Source organism: Necator americanus, chromosome II (assembly GCF_031761385.1).
Source record: "Necator americanus strain Aroian chromosome II, whole genome shotgun sequence".
Taxonomy (NCBI): domain Eukaryota; kingdom Metazoa; phylum Nematoda; class Chromadorea; order Rhabditida; family Ancylostomatidae; genus Necator; species Necator americanus.
Genome location: NC_087372.1, coordinates 7,633,814 through 7,659,013, shown reverse-complemented (window position 1 = coordinate 7,659,013; position 25,200 = coordinate 7,633,814). Strand labels below are relative to the sequence as shown.

At 36.5% G+C, this 25,200-nt stretch overlaps 3 protein-coding genes across 4 annotated transcripts in view; 2 read left to right on the top strand and 1 right to left on the bottom strand.

Moving 5' to 3' along the window:
* RB195_017100 (uncharacterized protein) overlaps positions 1-6,752 on the bottom strand; it is a gene marked incomplete at both ends in the record, with an annotated part of 28,029 nt that extends 21,277 nt beyond the window's left edge. Inside the window, 3 exons of one of the 2 annotated variants that reach the window (XM_064183947.1) lie at positions 1,392-1,436; positions 2,312-2,469; positions 6,139-6,202. In XM_064183947.1, the coding sequence (XP_064039829.1) occupies positions 1,392-1,436; positions 2,312-2,469; positions 6,139-6,202 (267 nt within the window). Of the gene's footprint in view, positions 1-1,391; positions 1,437-2,311; positions 2,470-6,138; positions 6,203-6,724 lie in introns of those variants that run through there. The other variant, XM_064183948.1, reaches the window with a different exon arrangement.
* Positions 6,753-15,786: 9,034 nt separating this feature from the next.
* RB195_017099 (uncharacterized protein) lies at positions 15,787-17,061 on the top strand (the record flags this gene model as incomplete). Its single annotated transcript, XM_064183946.1, has 2 exons — positions 15,787-15,980; positions 16,878-17,061. 2 exons carry the CDS (start codon positions 15,787-15,789, stop codon positions 17,059-17,061), a joined length of 378 nt encoding a protein of 125 aa, XP_064039827.1.
* Positions 17,062-21,491: 4,430 nt separating this feature from the next.
* RB195_017098 (uncharacterized protein) lies at positions 21,492-24,288 on the top strand (the record flags this gene model as incomplete). Its single annotated transcript, XM_064183945.1, has 2 exons — positions 21,492-21,558; positions 24,092-24,288. The coding sequence occupies 2 exons, from the start codon at positions 21,492-21,494 to the stop codon at positions 24,286-24,288; spliced, it is 264 nt and encodes an 87-aa protein (XP_064039826.1).
* Between the last annotated feature and the right edge of the window lie 912 nt (positions 24,289-25,200).

Below are 25,200 nucleotides of genomic sequence, written 5' to 3'. Positions count from 1 at the left end.
AAAAGTTTCAGATATGTTTTTTCCCAGATCTTGTCGCGCGCACCAAGAAACAAGGAAGAAAACGCTAACTAGAAAATGTGGGAAAAAGAAAAGAAAAATTCTCATCAAAAACAAAAAAAAACATCAATTAAATTAAAATTCAAAAAAATTAGAATTAAAATTAAATTAAGATTGAATTATTAAATAATAGATTACTGACAAATGTGCAAAGTAATGGGATGATGTTCGAAAGAGAAAAATGCAGGTTACTGATGGAAATGTGACAAACATTCACGGATAGCAGCCAGCCTTTTCCGAAATGATTGAAACACAAATAATCCCCAGAAAAAGCTCTCAGAAGAACTTCAAATTTTAATTCAAACTTCAGTTTCATTCAAGTCATAAACAAACATCGTCATTCCTAAAATTAAAAAAAAAACAAACACAAAAGACAACAGATGAAAAATAATGAAAAATATATGTATGTATGAATATATGGATTTATTATGAAAATAATGAAGATCACCGTCAAGCTCTGACAAAATAAAATTAGCTAATTTAAGAGGGAAATTTTTTTGAGAAAGGGATAAAATATTCATATGTTCAATGAATTTCAGAACAAACGATTATGAAAAGAATCACAGTGACATGACGCGCATCCACTAAAAATGATCATTTCCTCATTTTATTAACTGTTCAATTTTTTTTTTGAAAATGTCAGAGGCCACTGTAGATGATTTTAATATACTTTTTTCCAAAAACAAAATCACTGTGTTGTCCAAAAAAAAAAATGAAACATAAGGCAAAAGAACTCAGCGTCGAGAAAAAAAGAAATTTTATTCAATTTTATTTATCTAGCCACTGCCACTATGACATTTTCTCTAAAAAAAATACCTTCACAAAACCTATCGGTTTCTTATTTTCGGAATTTTCTTCCGAAAATAAGAAACCAAGTTTTCGTAGACCGTTTTTCTTATTTTACTTCTGTTGATGTATTTATTTTTCTAATCATTATCAGTTATTCAATTATTTTTACTTCTTTTTTCTCCGAAATATCAGTCGTTTCAAAATTTTATTATTTCCACAAACACCGATGTGAGGCAAGTTATTCGGGGAAAGAAACGTTTGGAAGTACATGTACATGAAGTTTCTGCTCCAATTCCATCTACGTTCGTCAAAAACCACCTTTAAAAGCACTACATACGCTGCATTTTACGCATAATTGCGGACAATTTGCTAAGATTTGCGCTGATCGGATTTATGGTCAAGCGGCTCGTGCAGCCACGTCTATTCGAGTAGCAACAATGAATGAATAAGGGAAATCCAGGAACGCGCTATGAATAGCTGGCCGTCTCGGATGATCTTTTACCTTTTACCTTCCAGACGGAGAAAAATGAGAGAACACGGCCTACCTCTATGATCCAAGCGTTCAGAAGGATGTACTGTTGTGGTTCGTTCTGAAATTACAGTAATTACAGTATACTGTAAGTACTGTGGACTTTTACTTTAGTATTTGGAAATTTAGAAAGTAGGTATGCATTAACTTTTCGCGATAAGCAAAAGGAAATTCTTAGTAAAATTTTATCTAGAAACTGGGAATGGATCCATCAATGCCTTGTTCTAGACACTGAGTCAAAAATAAATCCTTTTCATGAATTTCTATTTGAAGAATGCAGAAGAAATTTTCTTTTTTCTTACCAGAAATCACTTGGAATGTTAAATTTTCTAGTCGATGTGTTATTTTTTTTTATTATTTTTGAAAAAATAAGGTTATAGTAGCGCAAAGCAACAGTTATAGTAACGCATTTTATGAACTTCTATTTGATGGATGCGAAAGAAATTTTTGACTTTTCTACCAGAAATCACGGATGGAACGTTACATTTTCTAAATGATTTGTTATTTTTAATTATTTTTGAAAGAATAATGTAATAACAACACAAAATAATACAGAGATTTGAACTACATTAAGGTGCAAACGAAGGTATAGCGAGGTTCCCATTCCGAAAAATTCACTGTACCGTATTTACATTCAAAAAAGTAACAAATTTAATAAATCACGAATTCTTGAGATTAATTAAAATTGGTAAAATTTCAGTGCTCAGAAAAATGCGCCAAAATGACTAAGTTCGGTCTACTTCGGGAATTTTATGAGAAATTTATTATTAATTATATTTTCAATGAATTCTTCTTGCTCAGAGTTGGAAACCTTAACGAATCCTAAGGCGACAGCAGAGCACTATGTACCTTGAAAAATCCTTAACCTTTAGGACTAGAGAATAAGCGGTAAAAAAAACCATCCGCAAAAAAATTCTCTATAACCTTCTAGCTCACCAATTCAAGAATCTGATACAGATCCATCGAGAACGACACGTTTATCGGTTTCGAATTGTCCCACATTGGTTTCGCCTTCTTATCGTATTTATCCAGCAGATCGTGGACGAGTTTTATTTGTGTGGGCGTGGAATGCACGACGACGGCTACATGGAGCGCTGAAATTTCCAAACTCTTAAGTATATTCTCACTTATAATTCAATTTTCGAAACCATAATAAGGCGTGGTCGTCCCAGCAGAACCGTAAAGCTACGGTTTGCAAAAAGTACAGTATGTACAAGTGTATTGTAAGTGGTAGCAGAAGTAAATTATGGTAGCTGTTTATTGATTCATCCAACGTATACGGCCATATGTTTAAGAAAATCGTAGTTAGTTAAAAAAAAAATGTTGTTTCGTTTAAAAAAAAACAGTCAAGGTACAAACTTAAGGAAGAGCGTTGTTTGTAAACAACAATTTCAGTGAAAAGTTGAATAGTTTGAAGTTAGCGGTCATTTCTTATAAATTCAATGAAAAATAATTTACCTCGCAGTGGATTTTCACTCTAAGTATACTTGTGCAAAGAATAATAATAAACTTATATAACATGACAGATTTTAAAAATCATCATCTCCGAAAATAAAATATAACGTAACTTCTTGATAACTTAACTTAATTAACTAACTAACTCCAACTTATAACTTATAACGTCTTCCGGTTACAGTTCACCTCGGAAAAATCTGGGAAATTCTGGAGGGGCCCATATAGCGTCGGGATAATCACTTAACTAATCTAGAAAGTTCACTGAAAAGGGAAAATGTACGATGCTGGAATGATACCGAAAGGAATAACCCCGGAATACCGCCCCCCTGTGGATTTTCATCGTAAATATACCCGTGCAAAGAATAAAAGAAACTTATATATCATAATAGATTTCAGAAATCATCATTTCCGAAAAAAACCCCCATTTTTCCATTAACCTCAATTGTTAATTTTTCGACCAAACCTACCGTGAAAAAGTATGTCAAAAGGAAATTGGGCGTGAATAGTTGTGGGACAGCAACAAATTACGCGAATAGCGCGAAAGGTGGACCTGCCCCTGGGGAATACGGAAAAAGCAGCGACAAACGATGAGAACGGAAGAGGCTCACGAACTTTGCTCCTCTCTCCTCTATTTCCGGTTACAACTCATCTCGGAAAAATCTGGAGGGAAATTCTGGAGAGGCCCATATAGCGTCGGGATAATCACTTGACTAATCTAGAAAGTTCACTGAGAATGGAAAATGTACGATGCTGGAATGATACTGAAGGGAATATTCAGTGCATAATTCCAAGGTTTGTTCTTAAGGGTAGGAATTATGTGACAAAATAGGAATAACAGAAGGAAAATGTGGCATTTGTGTCCTAGCAGCATCTCAAGATTTTTTTTCTGAAATTCTAAGGAAACCTAGGACTTTTTTCGCAGGTTCTTCTAGTCAGATAGATAATAAACGAAAAAAAATTATGTTTTTGACGGCAAAATTTCCAGATTTATCACGAAGTATTTTCAAAACCTTAGACTTTGACGAAAAAAGGACTTAAGTCGCTTTTGATGTAAGAAAGGACATCGAGAAGGACCGCAATTTTTATGATTTTAGCAATATTTATTACTCCCTGTCAACATTTTAGCGATGCTTAATTTTTCTTTCTTGAATGAGAATGATCATCTATCTGAATCATTATCTTCTTACATTTCATCCACGTTTCATCTTTATGTTTGTTTCTAGAGAGAAAATGAAGAGGTTCTTTCTGGAACTTTGAATTTTCGAAATTTTCAGAAACGTTCATTGCTGGAATATGTTTTTAACGATACTTAAAACAGTCACTGCCATCAAATCCGTCCTTTCTGCATTACTTTTGAAGATCTAGGACCAACTCCAAAGAAACACTGACTTCTTAATGTATTTCAATTAGTTCTGGTTAAGTACCACATATAAATCAAAGATCCACTTCATCTGATCACTTTTATTATTTTTTCGCTCAGTTCTATAATAAATTCTCTTGAAATAATTTTTGTCAATCAGAAATGGAGAACGTGAATATGAAATGAGTGACTCCACCAAAAATTCGAACAACACTACCGTTTTACGTCTATAATAATCCGTCTAAATGAAATCCATTAAAAATTTCGGTATAATTCTAGGAATGTTAATTCTTTTCAACAATCTTTTGCGCTGAAAACTCGTACCCAAAAAAGTACAACTGAAAAAAGACAGAAACAATCTAATCGAATTTCATGGATACTTGAAAGACTCTCTTTGACTCTTTGTGCTGCTGTCTCAATCATTTTTTTTTTCTTTGCAAAGACAAGGGAGGATTTTCCACTGGTCACCGGACATGCTATTATTCTGATAAAAACACATTTTTGTATTTGTATTTTACTTATTATTGCAATTTTATTTGTTTATTACCGTATTTCTCAAATTTTGTCATTTTTTCTCTAAAAACTCCATAAATTTGAAATTCGGAGGTAAGCGAAAACGCGTGGTGCTCCATAATCGTATTTGCATTTTCTATATATTTTTTTTTAAATTTTCGAGAAATTTCCCCAAAAATGCTTCATATCTTCGTCTAGCTACCTAGCTGGTACACTTCGACAATTAATTTCGAAGCTTCCGCGGTGCAGGCTACGTCTAACAATAGCTCCGTCGGTGGACGGCGCTAGTTAGCGCCCTAATGATTGACATGGCCGTGGAGCGCGATTTCCTATTATTACTAAACTATGCAATCGCCGTTTTGTAACCGAAAACGCCGGATGATCGTTTGAAAATGCATAATTTTCCGTGGCCGCTAGCCGATAATGAAGAGCATTGTTTTGATCCAGCACAGGTGAGGGTGGCGGTGGTGGCGGTGGTCGTGGCCGAGATCAACAATCATTTTTCCCGAAATCCTATTCATACATTAAGCGAAATCGGTAGTGAATAATTGAATATGCGGAAGAAGTGGACAAAATAATGGATTACTAGTGGTCTAGAAATAAACAAGGACCTTCTGTAACAGAAAAACTGGAAAACATGTTTTTTTTTTCGCCAAAGAAGGACCGGAACCGGAAAGAAAGGTGAGGAGAACTTTCGTTGTGGCTCTGAGAAGAGCAAAAAGGGAGTGTATTTGCATGTTTCCAGGAAAAAAGGGAAAAGCAAGAGAAGAACCGTAGAAAAAGTCAAAAAACTTTCTTTATTTAAATTGAAAATATCATTCCTTAACCTGGGACATGATTCGCTGAGCATCAGCAGGTTTCTGAAGAAAATCTGTGAAAATTCTGGATTACCATGTTTACTGAATGCCTTTCGTTACCCACAGAAACAACTCGTATGCGTCTTTTTTTCAGGAACACTTCGAAATTCATAATAAAAATATAATAATATAACGTAATAAATGAAAAAGAAATTCGTTGCAAGCATACTAGTAGTAAGTTTCCTAACAGGTTTTCCTAGGAGAGTTCGCATAGGTAAATGTGCCAACGCCAACGGGGTGCAAGGAAGTTTTGGTTGCTGAGCAGTATGTAAGAAAATTCTGGAAATGAAGAAGAAACACGTATTTTATAATTGTACTAATTTTGTTAGAAACCCTAGTTAGAAGAGGAAGCCGTAAAGTGGAAGCGAAGCGAACACATTTGTATTTGTTTTCGTATTTTTTAAAATGTTTTTTGAGTGCCGTTTCTCTATTATGACGTTCGAAAAATGACAAATTTCTAGATAATTCTTCCGGAAATAGAAATCCTCCTCAAGGAATTACCTCGACATATAACTTCAGGTAAAAATTACGTTGGATTTCTGTCTCATAGTACTAATACCTTCTGTTCTTCTACTAACCCATTTCCAAGCGGTTTCTCATTTCCGAAATTGATCGGAATGAAGGATTCTCTGCATCCTCCATTATATTCGTATAAGAGGGAGGTTATACTGAATCCTTAAATTCCACTAAAATTATTTTAAAGGAAGGCTAATCCAAAAATGGATCGTCTAGCTGGGAGGCAAAACTATCCATATTTCAATTTTATCCTCTATCTTATTTATTTTGACTTTTTTTGCTTATAAACTCTTTTAGATGGTAGAAAATTAAAAACAAATCGTGTGTTGTTAATTTTCTGCCAATAACAACTTAAAATAATACATTTTTGACTTCTTCAGTCCGAAAAAAGCAGAAAAAAAGATGAGGAAATATTTTTTTCTGGAGCATACTCCGTATGGCTGACAAAAGTATTATATTTATCACTAGTTCAAAAGAACCACTTACCTCACCCCTTAGCTGATCTATGTAAACCTACTGTAACTACTGTATTAACCACTACTAAGTAGCTGCTTAGAAAAGTCAAATTTCAAAAAAAAATATACAAAAATTCCATTCCGCAAAAAAAAAGCGCTGGAAAATCCTCAAAATATAGTATGATTGACGTACCAGCGATGCTGACTGCGAGAGCGTACATTGAGGGCGGGTGGGTGGAGCCGTAACGGAGGCCAATCTCGAGATTGCACGGCAACGTGTATTCAAGCGCAACCGCCTATAAACAGCGAAGAGTTGCAGAAGCGTTGACGATGCGGAAGCCGAGTGGTGATGAATTGCAAATTCAGGAAGTTATAAATTCCGGATGTGGGGTGGAACGCAACAAACTCGATTGTTATGGCATTCGGAGGGATGATGACATCATTTGAAGGCACCAGCCCACGAATCTTAGGTGATGGGGAGAGTTTCAGGTGGTGGGTTATGCTTATACGGAGCCCTAGACTATGGAGAGGTGGGTGATTCCGTCCATTTTTCCCTAATTGCCATAAAAAATAGCCCGGAAGATACGGGTTCGAGCGTTCCGGGGCGCTACTTTCTGCAGCGAGTTCGATTAGAGCGCGCCAGTCTTGCGCACGTGCCGCATCTTTTAGGCCGTTTTTTACGGGAATTAGGAAGAAATGGACGGAATCATCCCCTCTCCATAATCTACTGTCCCGTATACGAATATTCCAGCTGAAATCCGTCCGTACCACCTTAGATTTGTGGGGTGATGCCTCTAATGGATTTGTACGAATTCGGGCAAGGAAAAAAAGAAGAAAAACCAAAGAATATTCCAGATGTGTAGAATAGTAGATTGGAACTTAGAAGAGAAAATCCAGAATATGCGAAATGCATACAAATGTATTCCAGGATTTGCCAGGAACACTATATACAAAGGACAAATAATTCATGCAAATAATAAGAAAAATATCAAAAATTAAACTTGGGCAGAATATTGTGAGGCAGGTAATTGAAAACTAAGAAGATTTTTGGGAAAAAAAGTGGAAGGGTAGAAAAAGGAACACAGCTACATGATCACAACACCATTTTTCTAATAAAATTAACAATAATATTAATATAATATGATAACATAAATTATTACTTATATTTTCTCGGGTCATCAAAATGCGGAAAAAAGACCCAACCTTTCGTCTAGCCGTTTCTAGTGATTTCCTTTCCTATTTTTTAGAGCATCATTCGTTTAATGAAGTTCTTGTCAAAATTTGTAATGGTTTTCAGTTTAATTAACAAGACAAATAAGAAAATTTATAAATCATATAGAAACCAGTAACCTCTCCTGGAAAAAAGTCTTTTGTGAAAAAAGCAGAAAAATCAAAAAAAGATCAATTCCAGAGAAACATCTTATAAAAATATCTCCGAGTAGAGGGGTGTCATGACACTAGAGAAAATTCTTAGGGAATAGAACAAAAGATGCTCGAGAAAAATCCTGGAAGATTAGACAGTTAATTCTGAACGAATGAGTGCTTTTTTTCAGTAAAGAAGGATCAACGATTGAGTAAAAGGAAAAATTCCCGGCAAAAGAACCATTATGTAGCGCTGGTGTGGAAAATTGTCATAAGCCGACTAATTGAGATTTCCGGTCAGAATCAAGTTCTAGGGGTGAGTTAAACATCTTCAGTGATGTACTCTTGGATTTGGTGCCAAATACTCTCAAAAATTGTCCTCGAAAACTTTTTCTTATTAAATAAATTCTCGTCGCATTTGTGAGAAGTTTCTTTAGGAAATACCTCCTCTTTTTCGCAATAAAATCTCAAAAAAAAGAGAGAAACTATTGTTTTTATTAAACAAGTCAGTTTCCGCTCCGGAAAAAGGAGAAAATTGTTGCAGATTTATTCTACCAGTTTACCTCCTCAACATAAAAAAAGTAAGTCTGAAGGGTCAGGAAATAGGGGGAAATGATCCGAAGAGACTATCCTAGACTTTTGGCGCCGCTATCAGAACTAGTTTTCGTCGTATCCAAAAAAACCATAAAATAAATTGCAAGTCTATCCATCCAGCTAACTCCAAATAAAAGTTGAATTATCAATTCCACGTAAAAAAAATTAAAATATTATTTTATTGAGCTCCAAATTTGAAATTTTCTTGTTTTATCCACTTTTTATTTAGTTACACGATTATAGTTACAGTTAGTTATTCAGTTATAAAAGTAATTTGTTTTGAAAAATATAATGCTGAGTTCTGTACTGAGAGAATTGCTGAAATTTTAGTTTCGAAAGCCTCAGTTCCCTTCCGATCGCATAGGATTGTTTTGCACCTGTTCTACGCTAAAAATGCATGAGAAACGCTTAAGGGGGAATTATTCAAATCCTACTTGTATTTCTCGGATCCTCAAATTTTGCTCTTCTTTTTTTCCGTATTTACTTGGAGTGATATAAACATGATACTGAAGGATAAGTGCACCAAATTAGAAGTACTGTAGTCATCACATTATTTACATGTGTCACATCAAAATGTCATATAAGCGTCTGTATCGTTAAAATACCGTAATCAGGAGTACCATAATCATCAATATTATTAACAGAAACGTTTGCGTATATGTATAAATCTGCATCATTTCGAAAATTAAAATAAATAAGAAAATATCATAGAAAAAAACGCACATAAGACCAAAGAAAAACACTTCTATCAGAAATATGGAAAGGTTTTAAACTTGTTTACGGTACAGTACTGTCAGAATAGGAACCATATCTGCAAAAGATCTACAGCATATAGATCCTATCATCATCGCCTCAAAAACCCGCTGTCGTCCGGAAAAAAAGAGAAGGTTCCGGCACGCTGGATACCCTCAGATCCAAAAAACTGCATGATTCCTTATTATTTGGATTATTATTTGGTGCTAAGGTCAAAAAACTTCGTTGTCCCCGGCTTTGTTTGATTGCCCAAGACCCAAGAACTAATACGCATAAGAGTTTATAAATAAACCATAAACAATATAAATAGTAAATAAGAATAAATAAGTACGAATAAGTACTACGAAGTAAGTAAGAATAAAAATAAATAATAAATGTCCAGTAATACCGTAGTCACCCCGATGGTGGACCCAGTTTACGATCATAGCGCAGCGCAAAAAAAAAGCTGTGACCTGCATTTCTGAATTTTTTTGCAAAAAGCTTGGATTTCTGAGTTTTTTTTTGCAAAAATCCTGGATTTCTGAATTTTTTTGCAAAAAGCCTGGATTTCTGGATTCTTTTTGCAAAAAGCCTAAACTTCTGAATTTTTTTTTTGAAAAAAGCCTGGATTTCTGACCACTGTGCGGTCCAGGAATCCGTAGCATAACAACACAACGTCGTCGATGTGCAACAGATATCCATGTTTTCAGTAGTTGACTCTGGAGCGGCTCAAAATGTAGCACAACTATTTCACTGCTTACCAATGATTTTTCTTTTTTTTCCGTAGGAGATTTTACATTTATTTAGAAAGGTTTATTGCGGATATCATCCAAGAACTAAGTGGAAGAAGTACGGGGGATAAAAATAGAAGAAAAACAGAGGAGAAGACGAAAATTTTCTCTGAATGTAGGCGTTGTGATGTGTTTCATTGTACGCGCCACGGAAAGAGACTACGAGACTTCCGCTCTGGAATGACCCCACCGGCGGCGGGTAAATCGGAAATTAAAGCGCTGAAGCACAAAAAAAACTGATTGGGCTATTTATGTATGGATACATGTATATGACACTTTTAAAGCTAGAAACATCTAGTTTGAACTATTGTCGAGAGCAAATTGTTAACTTGGAAAATTTCCGAGCAAATTTTTGCATCGCCTTTAATGTATGCCTTTTCATTAACATTCAATGCAGCACTTTCGTTTTCATTTTCGAAAAGAATGAGAATTTCAAACCCATCTATGATGTGAGGCAGCGAAATGCGTTCTATTAAGTGCGCAGGCGGTAAGAGGTTCCGTTGTGGTTGCAGGATTGGTCGGAATGTCGAATCCGCTCCGTAGAAACCAAACCTTTCATCGCTTCGGGAAAAAATAAACTAAAGATAAATACATATTCCAGAAGTGCGGAAGTTCGACCTTCCTTGAATCTTGGCGCATAGAGATTGCAATTTGTTGATAGTCAAATTTAAGCAAATTCAGTCTTGGCTGTTGCTTAAATCGGACTATCGATAAAGATAAATAGGCCAATTTATTTTTTTTCCCAGTTTAACAGGAAATAAAGGATAAAGGATCAAGTTTCTGGCGCTAATCAGTCCGCTCGGGACCCCACGTTCACTTCAATTCAGAATCGTTTGAGGTTCAGGAACGTGTATCTGGCCTATACAATGACTTGTGGTGGCTAGCCGACTTGTAAATTCAGTGTTTTTATCCTCTCAGACAAGTCTGGTACCAATTTATCGACCCCTGAAGGATGAAAGACTTGGCGAGCACTAGGGCGGATTCGAACCTCCGATCGATCGTACAGTCATAGTGGAACCTCTAACCGCTACACTACTCCCGCCCGTAACAAGAAATTTTCCATGGAATATCTTACTACGTTTAGAGGTGTTTAGAGATGGAATGAAATCTAGGTCATAATGTAAATAATAAAATGATACACGTGAGAAACAGTAGAATATTACTCCAACGTTACCAAGAACTTCTTTGTTCCGAGAAGCAACGAGAGTGCATGAAAAAAAGAAATTTAGAAAAAAAACGAGAATAAAATTGAATAGGTACAAATTAAGCGTGAAATTTTTTCAGTTTACATCCAGAAATTTCGAGCCTACGCTAGTATTATTCCAGAAAATGCAGGCCACAACGGGAACGAGAGCAGAGGGTGTTCGTGGCGCGGCGCGCGCGCTCAGCTATGCAAGAATAAATAAGGTCGCCGGCGATTGTGAGAATGTTGACAAATTGACAATTGGGCATAAAATAATATGTTGGATCATGGCTTAAGGAGCATCTTTGTTCTTTTTGAAATTTGTGTAGCTGAGAAATATTTCCAGAGGAAAAATTGAACTCATTTGAGAAAAAAATTGAAGCTACAGAGAGCAGAGCATTTTTCAGGTTGTAGAGAACAAGATTAACCAACTGTAGGACCAGGGAATTGTCAAAAAGGAGGGAAAAAAGAATGTGATGGAACTTCAATAAATGTGATGGAACTTCAATAAGTAAATAATAATAATATAATAACTTCAATAAATAATAGATAACAAATCTCGGAAAAAAAGGAATGAAAATTCTGTGGTACAAAAATTTTGTATCGATGAAAAACTCTCATTCTTATTAAACAGAGGAAAAAAAAAGAGAAAAATCTCCTTCATCTTCTCCTGTTATGCTTCAAGAAAAATTAGAAACTTTTAAATTCACAAAAGTATGGGAGGGGAATTCTTCCAGATTTTTTTTTTTGCAAATAACTCATAGGTTTGGAAAAATTAAACATCAATTAAACATTTTCGTATCCTTCGCCGATTTTCAGTACCGTAGATCAAATTTGTTGGATAGGAAAAGGATGACTAACTAAAATGTATGGTAATAAGCTAAAATATAATGTTATTAAAAATAAATTATTATTTTCACGTTAATTGGCGCATTCCAAGCGGATTGGTTAACGCCGAGAGACATTTTAAAATTACTCTTTCTTCTGACATCGTTGTTCTTGAAGTACAAAGCACTGGAAATTCTTCCGTTGTATCGCAAGTGTTTGCAAAAAAATATGATTGGATGGAAATTTTAAAATCTTTGAGAAATTTCCTACACTTTTCTCGAGTCTAAAAATAGAGCTTGAAATCAGTACCAGTGCATTCGATAATTCCTTATATTTATTTATATTTATTTAGACATAGATATTTAAACCGAATATATAATATAATAAATATTTAAACCTTCCAAAAAAAAGAAGTCCAAGAGATGTAGGGAATTCCCAAGAAAAAAAAATGCATCAAAAATCCAGACTTGGATCTATAAACCCGTTAGGGAAAGAGGTACGTACGTAGGTGAAATGTCACTGAACTACGTTATGTTACCAGACCGGCAATGGACGAGATTAATTTGCAGAGAGTGGAAATTGAATGCCCTCCGGCTATAAAAAACAAATCTTGACTGGATTGCTCCGTGGTGGTGATCTTTGAACAAGTACAACACCATGGAAAGACTTCGATTCGTTGAAGTTTCACGTTCAAAGAGAAACGAGAAAGAAGCGATGCGAAAAGTGACGGGGATTCCTGGGCTTACGGCCATTGCTCTGCATTAATCCACGTCATACGTCAAGGATTCATCGCTTGAATTGCACTAGTTTGTTAGAATTTTTGAACCACAGCATTTCGGGAATTGTGGAAAACTATAATACCTCTTTTTCCTCTTTTTTCTTCCTCTTTTTTTAAACAGGGTTAAGGTTTGTATGTATCTGAACGACTTTGAAAACAGTAAAACGGGGACGAATTGCAGATTTACAACGGATAAAAGGAAGATTTTAGATAGTAGGTTTTTTTTTCAGAGTGAGAACTGATTTTTAAAAGAAAAAAAAGAGAATTTTTTCTAGAAATTGAATAAATTCATGTGTCTTAATGATTATTCGCAAGAATAAGATTTTAGTTGAAGTAAATTAGGTAAACCTCACAAAAATAAGGAAAAACGGAAGAAAAACGAGAACAACAACAATAGTTTTGGGGCAGCGAACCATATATTTTTTAATTTTATTAGAGCATGCGAAAGTCGGTTCGAATAGGATATATGTAGGGTAATTTTTCTATGTGCAACTCTATTTACTTTTTTCCCACTACTTCCAAAAAATTTCTCAACCATAAAAAAATGTCATCGAGTAACGTAAGTAGCGTGAAGTATCCAAAAGTAGTTCTTTCCTGTTCACCTGTGGATAGCGTTGATCCCAAAACTACCAGAATAATTTTTGTCAAATATGTATGGTAAATCCACACATTTTTATGGAATCTATGTAAATATATACCAAAGTTAAGAGAAAAATCAATACCACATGATCAAACTGATAACTTTCACGATCGAACATGATTAGTATTACACTTCCAGTAATAGCAGGACAAATTCAATGGCCAGGATCGAGCCTGTGGGAAAATTCTGCAAAAATTACACAAATTTGAAGGGTAGATGAAGAAATTTGCAGAAATTCGACAAAATATTGATTACATCTCGAGTTACATCTCGAAGATGCATGCCCACATAAGCTATAAATTGGAAATAGTTCCAGTAACAAAAAAAAGAGCTGAGCCTGAAAGATGTCGAATGAGATTTTCGTGGCTCCGTGCATGTCTGTGAGATGCAGCGCTACTTTTTTTCCACCAAAACAAATCTGACAAGCAACTTCAACCAAAACCACTTTGGCACCTAATTCTATTAACATTTTCCTGGTTCATGTGGATACGGTAAATTCGCTTGCCAGAAATCCTTACATCTATCGTTACAACGAGACAAAGAATTTTTCCGGATATGGTTTGCAAAAAAAAATCTTATTGAGAAATTTTCAAAAAGCCCAATGTATTCTGCTCAGAAAGAAGAAAATTTTAAGTGCAATTCATGCCAAAAATAAAGTAATGAAAATCAATTTAAAAAATCAAAATGAATAACCACGTACTGAAGTTGTGAGTCCTCGAGCCCGCTCTTCGCAAATTCATTCAAAAATTATGAAAAAAAATAAAAAATACATTATACGGAAAAAATACAAAAATATTTTGCAAAGAATTTTCAACATTCATTACTGGATCAATATTTAACCATTATGTCCGCTGAACCGTTCACTCATTCTAACATTCGTTCATCTACACGCTTACCTATCCATATTTTATTCACACTCCAATCAATCTACTCCTTTTCTTCATTCATATTGATCCAATAATTCGCCTGCGATTCGTTCGAATGAGTTTTCGACGAATCACAGGCGGGGGTGGGGCGCAAGTGTGTGTTGCCCATTGCAACGGAAGCCGTGGTAAGAAACAGCATTCCGGGGTCCTCCGTTTACACTGATACAGGAAGGAGTGGACGGAATCACCGAAATTCCCCAAAATCTACGACCCTTCGTATAGGCGTTACCCGTCTGAAACCCGTACCAGCCCAGATTCGTGGGGTCATGCCTTTAAATATTGTTTTTTTTTGAAGCGATACAGCAACTTCATTGCATTGATGCATTATGTTTAAAATTATTCCACATTTACAATTGTCTCGGAAGCACCAGGAAATTTCTCTCTTTAGCCAGCTCCAGTCTTTTTTCCAGCTATTTTCTTATCTTTTTTCTGGATTTCGCTATGGAGAATAATGTTTGCAGCTCTTCTTTGAGTAACTTTTGCGTAGAAATTTCATTTTTTTCCTCGAAAAAAGCAAAAATTCTAAATTTTCCTCAATAACGAACGTTTATTTTGAAGAACTAGAATTAGAGACGAAGTGTGGCCGTATTTCTAGACCAAAAGACATAATTTTTCCAGAAAGAATCAATTAGAAGCTCAGAATCCCAGAGCAAAGGATTTTTTTTTTGCGCGGCCCAATGAAATCGTCTCATTGGTGGGTCGTTAAGTTGCATTTATGGAGACGTTCTGTTTCTTTCTTTTTTTTTTGGTAAAATTCTTTCCTATAAAGAAAAAAAAAGATTCTGAAAAGCGTAAGCTTTTCAGGATCTTTTTTTTTCTCTTTGGAGTGCACCTTTCTGGATATCGTATCGATTTCTGGATATCATTCGTATGCACGGCTGATTCCGTTTCTAACTGTGTTCTGTGAAAAAAACCGGCATTCGACCATAATCGATGTTTGGGTCATTGGTGTATGTGAATAAATATGCGAATAAATAAATAAATAAATAAATAAATAATGTAATAAATGACGCAGAAGTTGGTCGTTGCGGGGCTCGAGCAATTTCCTGCAGTATTCCTGTATGAATGCGATAGTGGATACAGTAATCTCGTTCATATAAAGAATAACAGTGATCGGAGAAAAGTCAAATGTGTCGGGGTGGAATTACCCATCCTTCATTGCTGCGTTGCTGTTTCCGTTGTATTGTTTACAACGGATGCTAAAACTTGCAACAAATCCGTCATTATATGTTGTTGTTTACAAGCATTGTTGTGACAGCACGGATTCGCTAAAATTCGTGACAATTAATTGATGTAACGTAACCAACATGTTGTAACAACGCTGTGCCGACAGTGATCGTTGTGGGACCAGCAATTTCTTGTTGCATTCTCACAACACTGTGTGGAGACGACATAGGTTATACTGTAACAAACGACATGATATGTATGTGTGTGCGTATGACGCAAACAAGAAGCGGCAGGGAATCGCTGCGGGACCGTTCCGATATCTTCCAGCATCTTCGCATTCATTGTGGTCATTGCTGTCTTATCATGCATTGTCCTCAAACTTGGTTGGGAGAACGGGTGATTTCAATGCTGACCACATTCCTGGACAATACTGTACCGTTTGCAAAGGGTATGCAACCCATGAATGTTGAACATGAAAGGTGATCATGGAAGTGGAGAGCTCGAAAATTATTTGCTGGATAGACTGCCCGGCTCCCAATTATTCATTGAAATCCCAAAAATAGTGATGGAAGGTGGAATGTGGTTTGAATGGGGCGATGGCACCCACCCGCGCTTTCATTTCACCTCTGTGTTCTTCTTTTTTTTTCTAGTAGCTTTAGCCTACATAGATCCTCTAAGACAAACGTCTACGGTTTTAGGGCCCCTACTAACTTCGTTGTTTACTTCCAGAAATAATAGCGCGGTTGAATGCTCCACTCTGGCTCCTCCTCCTCCTCCCAGCTACATTTTAATCATGATATAATTCTCTCTCCAGAAAATTAAAAGGCAAGAAAAAACGCTAGAAAAATAACGAATTTGACCACGCTCGTCTTGTTTCATTTTAGTACCCATCCGATGATTACTCCGGGAAACGGATAAAAGGATCCGCTTTATCAAATCCTTTCAGCGAAGCGTGATCACGTCATGCTCGGAAACCCCTCGTAGACCCTTCGTGATCAGGTTTCAAGACAAGGCATTTGTATACGAAGTTCGCCCTGGGAGCCTCTTTTCACGATCCCTTAAAGGCATCACCCCACGAATCTAAGGTGGTACGGATTTCAGGTGGGTTATACCTGAGCTATTTCCAACAATCTACGACCACGCTTAGGCATAACCCACCAGAAACCTGCACCACACCAGATTCGTGGGGTGATGCCTTTAAAGGATGAAGGATAAAAGTGCTTGGCATTAACCAATTCCTTCAATTCAGAATTGTTTGAGATTACGAACGTCTAACTAGCCTATAAAATTACTTGCAGAGGGTAGCCAATGTGTCAAGTCATCGATTCAGATTTTCATCCCCCAGACAAGTCTGGTACCAATTTCTCGACCAGGGAGAGATGAAGGGCTTGGTGAGCAATGGAGCGGATTCGAACGATCCGAACGATCGTGCAGACAGGGGACCTCGTACCGACTGCACTACACCTACCGGACCCCGATTCCGCGACACCTTATTACTCGTAGTTAGCATAGGTCTTGACGGGATGTAAACGGTTACCGATCGCTATCATTATAACCGTTGTATGACTGTACAACAACATCCAACAAAGGTGCAGATTTAGATGTTATTTATTTATTTATTTATTACGCTTAAAGGCGTGCTCAGAGTAAGAGGAAAGGAATGAATGCAAATAAACAATAGAAAATCCAGCAACGAGAAAAGAGTAGAATGAGAATAAGCAAGGATAAGTCACGCGAACAGTGAAGCAAGGAACGATTTAGTAATTTCAAAAAGCACATAAACTCGATAGGGTGGGAATTGAGACTGCTGTTATATATTATATACTTTTAAAAAGTTTTGATAGTGTCGTACGCGACAAACAGGACGACAGGAGCTTAGGTAAGCATCTGCCCGAGAAGTGCTGGGACGGTGCCTAGTAGTACCTCAGTTTTAATTCCTCCTTTGACAGAAGAAGGTAAGTGAGTAAAGAAATAAAAATTGAAATAAATTATCACTTATGTCAATTTTCTTTAAATATCTATAATAAATAAATAATTAAGTGGTTTACGGCCACTAGAAAGTTCTAGCCTAAGCAAAGGAGAAGAAAAAAAAATTATACGTAACAAGTGAGAATTTTTCCTTATTTTCGAGCATTATATCTTGCAGACCGAGGAGCCGCCTAGCTCTTGGATACATGAGTATTGGATCTTGGATCGTACACGCACTTGGATACATGCGACATGGAAATATCCGAATTATTGATTTTTCTGGAATTCATCACACGCAACGTTATCAAACGTTGTTCCTTTTACGTAACTTTCGTTTTCCTGACCAACAAAACCAGCACTTTAGCAAGTAAGTGATGTGAAACGCTTCAAATAATGATAAAAACATGGGGTAGAGGGCAATAACCTCAAGTGGAGTGGAAATTAATTTTTGGAGCAATGGATAAAGATGTAGAAAAATGAGAAATAAAGCAGACCACGAATAATCCCCTCATTGCTCATATTTCTGCGAAAAATTACTATTTGAAATGATTCCGGACGTAAATTAACCCAGGACCAGTAGTATAAGCACCAAATGATGTTCGGGAAGGTGATGGCAACAAACGTCTGGCGGGGAGATCACCTTTGATCTCGGTATCGACTATTATTTTGAGCATTTGGTCCCAAAACTGACCCGACTAAACTGAAATGTGTTCTCGGAAGGAATGAAATGTCGAATTACGTTCGTTTTGGACGAGTTTTACTGTGACGTCGAACTCAGCAGCAGCTCTGTTCATCTTCACAAATCTAAAGTGCACAGGAGAATTAGATACCGTAGACATTTCTACAACTAAATTTTATATAGAAAAATTGTATACATGTGCTACGGCACAAATTCCGGAAAGAAAACTAAAAAGTAGAGAAAAGGATGAGAAGGATCCAAAACGAATAACAGCGGAACGTATCCATGCGGCTCTTCTGCGTAAAACATGTGCTCGTAATGTTGGTCGTTCGACAACGACGTCAATGTGTAATAGGATCCGAAAGAAAGCAAATTCGTCAAAGAAAAAGGTGATACAAGGGAAAAAATGGATTAGAAATCCAAAATCATTTTCTGTAACAAACTAAAAAGGAAGACTTTTTTGTCGAATTGGAGTTTATTATGATTATTTTCACTGCATTATTACAATGTACTATTATATTACAAAATTTGTTATATTTTCTATTACATATTTTTTCTTTCTATTTTTCATATTTATTATTTATCTTTTAGATTCTGTCATTTCATTCATGTATTTTTTTTTAGAAACAGGCAATATGGAATGGTAATCAACTTCTACGATATACGTGCTTACGGTTAAATTACTGAATTTGAAAAAAAAACTACAGAAAAATATTTGTATCGAAGAACAATGCAAAAAAGGTGTAAAATACGTATATGAAGCAATTTACTTCCAAGCACGTCTCTTTTTTTCTGTTCATTTGTCTACCTTTTTGCTTAGGATAGTGGTAAGAGGTTCCGCTCTGATTGTACGATCGATCTATGGTTCGACGCCGCTCTAGTTCCAGCAAAGGTTTTCTTCCCTCCGGGGCCGACGAATTAACGGGGTTGATTAACGCCAGACACTTTATCCTTCATCCACTTTATTCTAAAGGGCCCTTTTACATCATTCATAATGTAAAAGAGGATATTCAACAGATAGTGGGCGGGTGTAGCGCAGTCGCTAAGAGGTTCTGCCGTAATTTCACGATCGGTTGATGGTTCGAAGCCGCTCTGGTGCCAACCAAGCCTTTTTTCCCTTCGAAATCGAGCAATTTGTAACAGACTTGTCACATCGGCAGCAAGTCATTGTACACCTCAGTTACACGTTCGTGAATCTCAAGTGATTCTGAATTGCAAGTCAAACGCTTTCGTGCACCCAAAACGGAATGATTAACTCACTTTTACTTGTACATTTGCTGCTAGTACATTTTTATAACATACTGAGTAACATAAGTTAAAAAAAACGAAAAAGGGCATAGAATTGGGTGAATAAAATGAAATCAAATAAACGGCACATTTGTTTAGAAATCTATGAATTGCTGTTATGCATTGACGTATTATTTTTACCGTAATCCATGAACTGTTCAGTATCGCTTTACATGTAGCAAGGATTAGAATCAGAATTAGAATTGTAAGGAATTTTCAAGAATAAGATGAAAATATAATAAAATCAAATATTTGATAATGCTCAAAGAAAAATGAAAATTATGACTTCATACTGGGGATTTCGCTATTTCATCGATAGTAAGCATTTTTTTCCTTCTTGAACAGTATTCAATTTTGTAACGATCAATATTCATCGTTTTAAAAATATTTCAAAATTTTATATACGAGGTAGAGGTATCATTACCAAAATGTTGGGGAAAAATTAAGATAATTTTCCTATATTTTTATTATTTTATTTTATTATTTTTTAATATTTTATTATATTACTATTATTTTTATTTATTATTATTATTATTATTATTATTATTATTTTATTTTATTTTTATTTTTATTGCTGTTTTTTCCACATATAATACGCTTTCAAACTGCTTTAGATTTCTTAGATTCCTTAAACAGTTATGGATGTTTGGGATTGGACGCCAAATCAAAGTAGTCATTAGAAAAAGGAGATCTTAAAAAATCACGTTCAGGAGAGGGAAAAGTTTTTGGGAATTCAAATTTGTTGTGGAAAAATGTCACTTGTGTACGTATTTGCACAAAATCACGGATAACTGCTGACGACTCTGGTTTTTTTCCTCAAAAGTATCGAAGAAGTCGACGTATGATAAGAAAATCTTTTCTAGAGAAAAAACACAGTTTCTCATACGCTTTTAATAATTTTTTCAGGAATTGTGCAGTGTTTAAATCTGCGTCCATAGCTATGTAGCTTTGAAAAAGCAGGAAAGTTCCAGAGGGTGATCTATCTAATTTGATGAGTTATGGGTTGTGAACGCAGCTGTCGGTGTGTCACTGAAGTCAGAAAAAATAAAATTAAAGAAAAATTTCCTAAAATCTACGAGAAAACACAACCAAATCTAAAATTAATTAGGTGAAAAATTAAAAACTTTCAAAAGAAGTTTCGCAAAAATGCCGAGAAGCCACGTAAGCAACTTTTTACAATAACTTTCTCCTAAAATTCTTGTCGAATGAGAAATTTTTTAAACAACTTTTTTTGGATGCTGCGACTTCACGTTCTTCCAGAGTCTCAATATTATGCACCATTATCCGAATCAAACAACACCCCTTCGTTATTAATATTTTTTTTTACCAAAGTAACTATTCGAGGATGCATGATTCATGCAAATTATCTGCAGTTTACATGCGTTGTTTGTGACAGGAATCCTCATCGATCAACCATTTGTTTTGTTGTTTATGGTGTTCTGTGTACATTAGTCAGTGAATATTTGGAGAATTTTCGTGACCAATTCGTTCAAAAATGCATTCGAAAACAATGGGGACGTAGGTGAAGGGAACCATCAACGGAGAGAGAGATCCAAACACGGCGAGAAATAGATTCAAAAGATTTTTTCCTGTTTATTCCAGTGAGTTAACAAAGAGTAAAAACAAGAATTCAAGAATTTCAGCAGGACAATAGGTTGCTGTTTTGACAGCTTTCAAAGGTTGGAGGCTCCACACACAAGGTTGTACCATGACGGCGGTAGCCGGTGTTCAATAAAGCAAAGGTCGAACAATAGGGGAATTGAAGTAGCGTGTAGAATAAAGGAAATCTCAAGCAGCGAAGGTGCACGCTATAATTCCGCGTACTCATGAAATCCACAACTTATTGAGAAGGCCAAGCAGTACAAAAAATAATAGAAGGAGTTGGCTCCGTATGTAGGGGTGTAGGAAAGTACGGGTATTTTTTTTTCGAAATACAAAAATTGATACCTAGAAACAATCAGCACATCACTACATTTCAACCAATAGCGACATTAAAACAACTTTTATATCCCATAGGAAGCGGCAATGCTCAGAGGACATCGACTCTTTTTCTGGCTGTGTGGTCCAAACCTAGGAGGTCCTGCTTTGAGAGGTTGGGACCACCCAAGGGAAACTCAAGAAAATCCTGCCTTGGGTAGTCTCACCTTGGTACCGTAGCTGAAGGAGGGTAGTCTCACATGGGATGATTTTCGGGCACTTTATATCCTATAGGAAACGACAATTCTAATAGGACATCGAATCTTATCATTTTCTGGAAGGAGGCCCATTAAAGGCATCACCCCACGAGTCTGGGGTGGTACGGATTTCCGGTGTAGTATTCGTATACAGGATCGTAGATTATTGAGGGAAGGATGATTCCGTTCATTTCTTCTTAAACACCGTAGAAAACGTCTCGGAAGATACGGCTTCGAGCGTTCCGGCGCGCTATTTTCTACAACGAGTTCGATTGGAGCGCGCCAGCCTTGCGAACGCGCCGCATCTTCCGGGCCGTTTTTTTACGGCAATTAAAAGCATCACCCCACGAATCTGAGGTGGTGCAGATTTCAGATGGAGTATTCGTATACGGGATGGGAGACTATGCAGAGAGAGGTGATTCCGTCCATTTCTTCCTAATTGCCGTAAAAAACGGCCCGGAAGATACGGCTTCAGGCGTACTGGCGCATTATTTTCTACAGATTCGTGGAGTGATGCCTTTAAGAAGAAATGGATGGAATCACACCCCTTTCTATAATGTACTATTCCGTATACGAATACTCCACCTGAAATCCGTACCATCTCAGATTGGATGATGCCTTGGGGGGGTGATGTCTTCAAGCTTGAGACCTCTCAGAGTGGGACCTACAGGGAAGTCCTGACTTGGGAGGTCATTTTTTTCGTTCCATAATCCTTTATTCATTTATTGAATAAATGAATAAAGGATTATAACAACCTCGTGTCCGACTCTATCAAAGAAAACAAACAATATTATTCAATTCTGGTCAATTCTGATACGAAAATCACCTATTATTCGGTTATTTTTACGTGGAACTCCAAATATTCACTGATGGTGAGAGTTTCCTGGAGGGAAAATGAACTGTAGGAAATAATGGAGCGCGTTAAGGTGTTGGAGGTTTGTTAAAGCTTAAAGCATGCTTGGAGGTAATTATGCTGCCTCTACGACTGCGATACGTGTTCAATTGGAGCAGGAGTGGGAATGGAAAGGAGTTAGAGGAGCGCGAGTTGCGGCGTAAGCGTTGCGGTCGCCTGGGCAGACATAAGTGTCGACAACAAAGCTTCTTCCTAATATACATATATTTAGGTCTCTTTAAAAAAAACCATGAAATAACATAACAATCGTAGAAAATTTACGAAGAAAGTGCTTAGGCAAAAAAAAACTGTCAGAAAAGTAAATGTATCAGAGTTTACAATTGCTAGGAACTTGTCAAGAAAATCCCCCCCATCTCCAAAAAAAAAAGAAACAAAACAAAACAGTGAGTGGGTGGTCATAACTGGTACTGTTAGGTCAAAGATATAAATATTTTCTAATATGAGGAAAGCTTCCAACAAACACCTTTAAATCATAGCTACAAAACGCACGAATAGTGCGGGCAACTCACGAAAGTCCGCCCACGTAACCACCATGTATGTAGATATTTTCGGCACTACCGTATCCCTGATGTTATTTGAAACACATGGACACAAACACACAAAGTCTATTCCAAGGAATCACCTAACAGTAAACTTAGCATTTCTTTCGTTGTGAGACCAGTTACATTCGTCAACACATAAAACACATGTACATATGTTATGAGAATGGGATATAATAAAATTTTTACTATAAGAACAAAAAGAAACGGTGAAAAAATCCACTTTTTACGTTAGTTTATGTGAAACATATTTTATAAATAAAATCTCACTTGCAATATTCCAGAACCACCTAAAAAAATCCTTATTTGTGTTTACTATCAAAAATTTTGTGACGCCACCATGTTATGAGTTTCCGGTGGTTTAATGTGTCAAGAAGTGTAAGTGGATTTCCAGGAGAAAAAAACTTTGAATTTTTCGTTAAATCGAATAAAATTGTTCCTGGTGAGGTTCACTATTGGACATATTTGGGCGACTACGAGACTTTGGTATGGGAACAAACGAAAAACCGAGAAAGAAAAAAAAAACTGATACAAAAAACGCAAAGCAAAATTATCGCCTACTGTTTTTTTCCAAAGATTTAAAGCCACAACTCAACGGGAATACTTTTCTGGCATTAGCTTGACCTCGTATATCCCGATTCATATCGTCTCCTTACTTCGATTATTATGTTACTTTAAATTTTACATAAATTTTACATGTATTTCATATATATATATATATCGAAAATTTTCCCATCGTTTTTTTTTGCACTCCAAAACTCTTCTTCGCTAGATTTCTTGTTGTTCTTCTGTGAATTGCAGATCTCGATCTTGCAGATCAAATTGCAGATCTTCCCCAAAGACCCCGAAACTCGAAGGTGCACTTTCCACCATCATTCAGAGGCGATAGTGAGGGAATGAGAGTCCATGAGAGTTCTGCTTGCGGAAAGAATCGTATTTCCCCAAAAATTCATCATTACAACGACCGCTCGAAAAAACAAGTCATTGCTTTTCTTGCAGCTTTGTGGAATTTTTCCGCACTAAAGAAAAACTTTGCAGATGATGATATTCTTCGAGGTTATTGCCTCTACGGAATCACCCAATTCGATTTCGACGATGAGACGAGATGTGACGAATGTTTCCCGCAAGGAAGCGAATATCCAGGAAAAGTGCTTCGGATCAAAGCGGTCAAACCAAGCATTATTTCTTCCGAGTGAAGCAGTTGAGATAGTAGGCAGTTGAAAATTGCCTAAATCATACTCAACTTCACTTTTTTAGGCACTCAAATGAATGGGATCCGCCAAAATCTAAAAGGCAGCGTAAACCCCGGGAAACCCGTAGAGTTCAGATTTCAGATTACGGAAACCAGCGTAGGTCCGCTCAACCTCCCCTAACTGTAGTAAAAAAAAGGCGTTTGAACTGCTTTAGTTTCTACTAGATACGTTGGAACACGTGGAACGTTGGAAGTCTCTTTATACACGCCCAGATCCCCTCAGTAGCTTGCTGGTTTTACTTAGTCAGGCCAGCGAGGAGCCGTAATTGATCTTTGACCGCTCGCCAGTGGACGCGGCGCGTTCAGGGAAGCGGTGCGTTTCAACTTACCTCATAGGAAAAAACGTCTTCCACGGTCGTTTTTTTTAACTTGACTTTTTAACTTTTTAACTTTTTTTGACGATTAGTGGAGGTCGTGCTAAGGCTGAGTTCCAAGTAATTTTCAATTCGAGCTCTACGGGTCCCCTGCGGTTTCCGTACTACTTCAATTTTGTGATAACCTATCCTATAGAAGTCAAAAAATCGAACTCCTAGGAAAAATCCACCACATCACCATTTTGAGGTTCATAAGAAGGTAACTATTTCCAATTCATTTCCATTCCTGGAAGACTGTAGAATGACATCGAGCAAAATCACAAATATCCCTTGGGAAAAAAGTGTTTGTAAAATTCTTCTGGAATGATATCGGGAAAAAATTGAGTTCCAAATGAAAAAAATACCAATCAATCCATACTCCAGAAAAAAAAAATCAAGGTTATTTTTTCTCCGGCACAAAAGTTGAGGGAGATTGAAGCGAAGGTAAGATAGATTTCCATTGTGTTTGGCACGAAGCCGGCAGCTAGAACACATTCGTTCGT